We start from the raw sequence: 3,943 nt of genomic DNA, 5'->3' as shown, positions 1-3,943 counted from the left end.
TTCGTTTAATTATTATACGTGATGTACGTTTTTTTGGGGTGGTTGATAAAAGTGTTCCAAAACGCTACATTAATTTCTTGATGACCTAATATTTTCTCAAAGTTTCTGCGTTACAGTTGATAGATTTTTAAGAATTTATTGTAAGAAATATACGAAAATAAAGGTATTTCGTGATGTATGTAGTGATTAACACATGCCTTATCACATTACATAGTTGTTGTTGAAGAAAGTGATCCAAGATCCTAGGTAATATTTTAAATCTAGAAGTTTAAAAAAATCTGTTATCTTGCGTCTTGTAAATTTCTTTCTACTGTTGTTTTAGATATGTTGTCTGTAGTGCGAGACGTAATGCTTTTGTTTTTGTATTAAGATTAATATTGTGTATTTCAGTTGATATTTCGCAAAGTAGTTGAGTTGAAGAAAGAAAGGGAATTGGAAGACAGATGCCGAACCGAGCCCATGCAAGAGATTACCCAGGATCACCTTATGAGTAAGTTCTTCTCTCGCTTCAGGAGGAACGGTTCGGCTGGCAACCAGGTGGTCTCAATGGCAAGTCCAGATATGGAGAATGGAGAACGACCAAAGTCCAGTGGTAGTGAAATAGGACCACTCAAGAAAAATCACGCCTTTATTAAGCTATTGAATATTCCTGAGGTGTTGGGAAATAATATCGCTTCAGGAAGAGCTGCGAAATGGACACCGGCAATTGAACTCACCAAAACTAAAGGGATCGGTGGGGACAACAAAGAAAACCAGGGTGCTACAGAAAATTTAAGTTTTACTCAAACTGGTGAGATATTAGCCAAAAACACGGACTATCTACATGAGGTAAAAGACTCAAAAGTTTTAACAAAGTGGTCCAAAGCCTTACCGCACCAAGAGAGGTTCGAAGGAATAGCTGAACCTGGTCGTCAACAGGTATCTTATATAGACAATGAAAACAATAATTCTTCAAATATTAGTCCGGGATACAGTAAAAACTTCTTTCATCGGCAGGAACAGAAGGATGGGGGCAGACATTATAATTTTGAAAGTGGTCATTTTTCGTCACGTCCTTTTTCACCACGGAACTTGTCCAACTCGGACTACCAGCAGATAATTGCTCACCTTATGGATCTGCGAGTGGATCTGAAGCTAGAAGTCCAGCGGTTAAGTCAGAAAGTTACCAAAATGGAAGAAGGAATGACAGTAATTCTGGACCACATTCCGAAATGTGTTGCTACTTCAGAACAGTTCTCAACAATTAGAGGATGCCATTGCTCGGCTGACTCGAAACAGACGTGTGGAGAAATGAGTGCACAGGGAATGTCGGAACAGATATAGTTTTAAACAAACAAACAAAACAAGAGTTATAATCTTGAGATTAAATCTAAGACCCCTTCCCCGAGAAGCTCGCCCATAGAAATTGATGTAAGGGCTATGTTAGAGAATGAAATTGAAGAACACAAAATTACTCTTCCCCTTTTTTTTATTCTTCTGACAAATGTGCTTTAGACTAGAACATTATTTCCTAAATTAAAACAGAGGATATGAAGGAGTCAAATTTATAGCTATGTGTGTGTGTGTGCAGGACTGGGTTGCGATATTCGAGATATTGCAAACTGTAGATATGAAGGAATCAACTTTAAAAATATATGTACAAGATTTGATATCAACAGTTAAGATATTCCATCTGTGTATATGAAGGGTCAGATTTTAGGCAAGGCATGATTTCGATATTTTGAATATTCCAGCCAGAGTAAATGAAAGAATCAACTTTAGAGTTATGTGTCAAAGACGTGATGTAACATAGCCAACTATCATGTTCCAGGTCTTTCATCAGGATATGATAGTTGATGTTTGTTGTTGTTTTTTGTGAAAATGAAAGAGTTTTGTAGTGAATTTTGTTGGGTTTTTTTTGTGAAAATGAAAGAGTTTTGTAGTGGATTTTTTTGTGTGAAAATGAAATAATTTTGTAGTGGATTTTTTTTTGTGAAAATGAAAGAGTTTTGTTGTGGATTTTTTGTGAAAATGAAATAACTTTGTAGTGGATTTTGTTTTGTTTTTGTGAAAATAAAAGAGTTTTGTAGTGGATTTTTTTTCTTTGTGAAAATGAAAGAGTTTTATAGTGGATTTTTTTTGTGAAAATGAAAGAGTTTTGTAGTGGATTTTGTTTTTCAGGAAAACTAAGAGTTTTGTAGTGGCTTTTGTTTCTGCGAAAATGAAAGAGTTTTGTTGTGGATTATTCTATGCAGAACCAAACGTTGTTAGTTCTGATGATCAAACAACATCAGAAACATCAAACACGTGAGTTTACCAGGATGACGTAGACTCGTACTTTTTAATATAATATGTACGACCAGAGGTCACATTTTATTTATTTATTACAATTTATCATTGTTTGTTTGTTTGTTTTGAATTTCGCGCAAAGCTACACGAGAGCTATCTGCACTAGCTGTCCCTAATTTGGCAGTGTAAGACTAGACGGAAGGCAGCTAGTCATCACCACCCACCGCCAACTCTTGGGCTTCTCTTTTACCAACGAATAGTGGGATTGACCGTCACATTATAACGCCCCCACGGCTGAAAGGGCGAGCATGTTTGGCGGGACGGGGATTCGAATCCGCAACCCTTAAATTGCGAGTCGAGTACCCTAACCACCTGGCCATGCCGGGCCTACAATTTATCATAAAAAACATCTCAACGCCGTTAGAAGTAACTACTGAATATTCTTTTCTATATTTCACTTTAAACGTATCCTGTGACGACTATTCTATGATGCATTTATAAGTGTCTAGGATGTCCTCTTGTTCGAAAAATGGACAATGTCCAAAGATAATGGGGAAAAAAGTACAGAAATTCTGCCCGATCTCAATTTTCTCTTCTGCAACAAAAGTGTATGAAATGAACTAATTTCTACTCCACAATGGCTCAGCGGTGAACTTAGGGCTCATAACTCTGAAATTCAAAGTTAGATCCCTTCTGATGGATTAAGGTAGACAGTCAGTTGTGGAGCTTTTCACTTCAATAAAAAGCAAACAAACTCTAGTTTCAACAAGCTCTATATCGATGCAGTTTCACTTCCACGAAGTAATTGGTCCGCAGATCTACTTAACCATAATTTATGTATCCTTTGACGTTTGACATTTATATTTAAGCATGAAACCACTTTAATTTTAAACTAGTAACAAAACTTGATTTTTCTATAATTCTCTGAGATTTTAAAATCCGTGTTATTTTTCTGAATATACTGGACGACTTGGTTTGTTTGGAAGTTCGCGTAAGTCTACACGAGGGCTATCTGCGCTAGCCGTCCCTACTTTAGCAGTGAAAGACTAGAGGGAAGGCAGCTTGTCATCACCATCCACTGTCAAGTCTTGGGCTACTCTTTTACCAACGAATAGTGGGATTGACCGTCACATTATAACGCTCTCACGACTGAAAGAGCGAGTATGTTTGATGGGACGAGGAATCGCGAGTCGAGCGTCCTAACCACCTGGCCATGCCAGGCCTTACTGAAAGAATCAGCTAAAAATTCGTATCTCGGTCAACTACTCGATAGAATACGCAACATGTTGTTGTTGTTAAGCTCAAATCTACACAGTAGGATGTATATAAACCAGATTTTTAGCGTTATAAGCCCACGCGCTTACCGCTGAGCCACCGGAGGGCGCATTTTATAAAATAATAATAGTAATGCTCGGTTACATTTACAAACGCATTGAAATTTTAGCAAACTCAATGAAAAGCCCAATTTTCATGTATGTCCATGTGTGTTTGCTTTTATTAAGCAAACAAAAAAGAAGGAGAAAAGGTTAAATACAATTATTAAACCCTTGGCATGTTAGCAAAATGAGCAAATCTGAGTGTGTTGTATTTTTTCTTAATACAAAGCCACATCGGGCTATCTGCTGTATTCACCGAGGGGAATTGAACCCGTGATTCTACCGTTGTAAATCCGAAG

The 3,943-nt window shown here is 37.3% G+C and overlaps 1 protein-coding gene across 1 annotated transcript in view; it reads left to right on the top strand.

The window, feature by feature from the left end:
- LOC106460555 (potassium voltage-gated channel protein eag-like) overlaps positions 1-1,323 on the top strand; it is a 95,805-nt gene extending 94,482 nt beyond the window's left edge. The window contains exon 11 of the mRNA XM_022387298.1: positions 391-1,323. Within this exon, the coding sequence (XP_022243006.1) occupies positions 391-1,323 (933 nt within the window). The remainder of the gene's footprint in view (positions 1-390) is intronic.
- The last annotated feature ends 2,620 nt before the right edge of the window (positions 1,324-3,943 follow it).

The sequence above is a fragment of the Limulus polyphemus genome, unplaced genomic scaffold, assembly GCF_000517525.1.
Source record: "Limulus polyphemus unplaced genomic scaffold, Limulus_polyphemus-2.1.2 Scaffold794, whole genome shotgun sequence".
NCBI lineage: Eukaryota > Metazoa > Arthropoda > Merostomata > Xiphosura > Limulidae > Limulus > Limulus polyphemus.
Note: the sequence above shows the minus strand (reverse complement) of the source record. Positions and strands in the feature narration are given on the sequence as shown.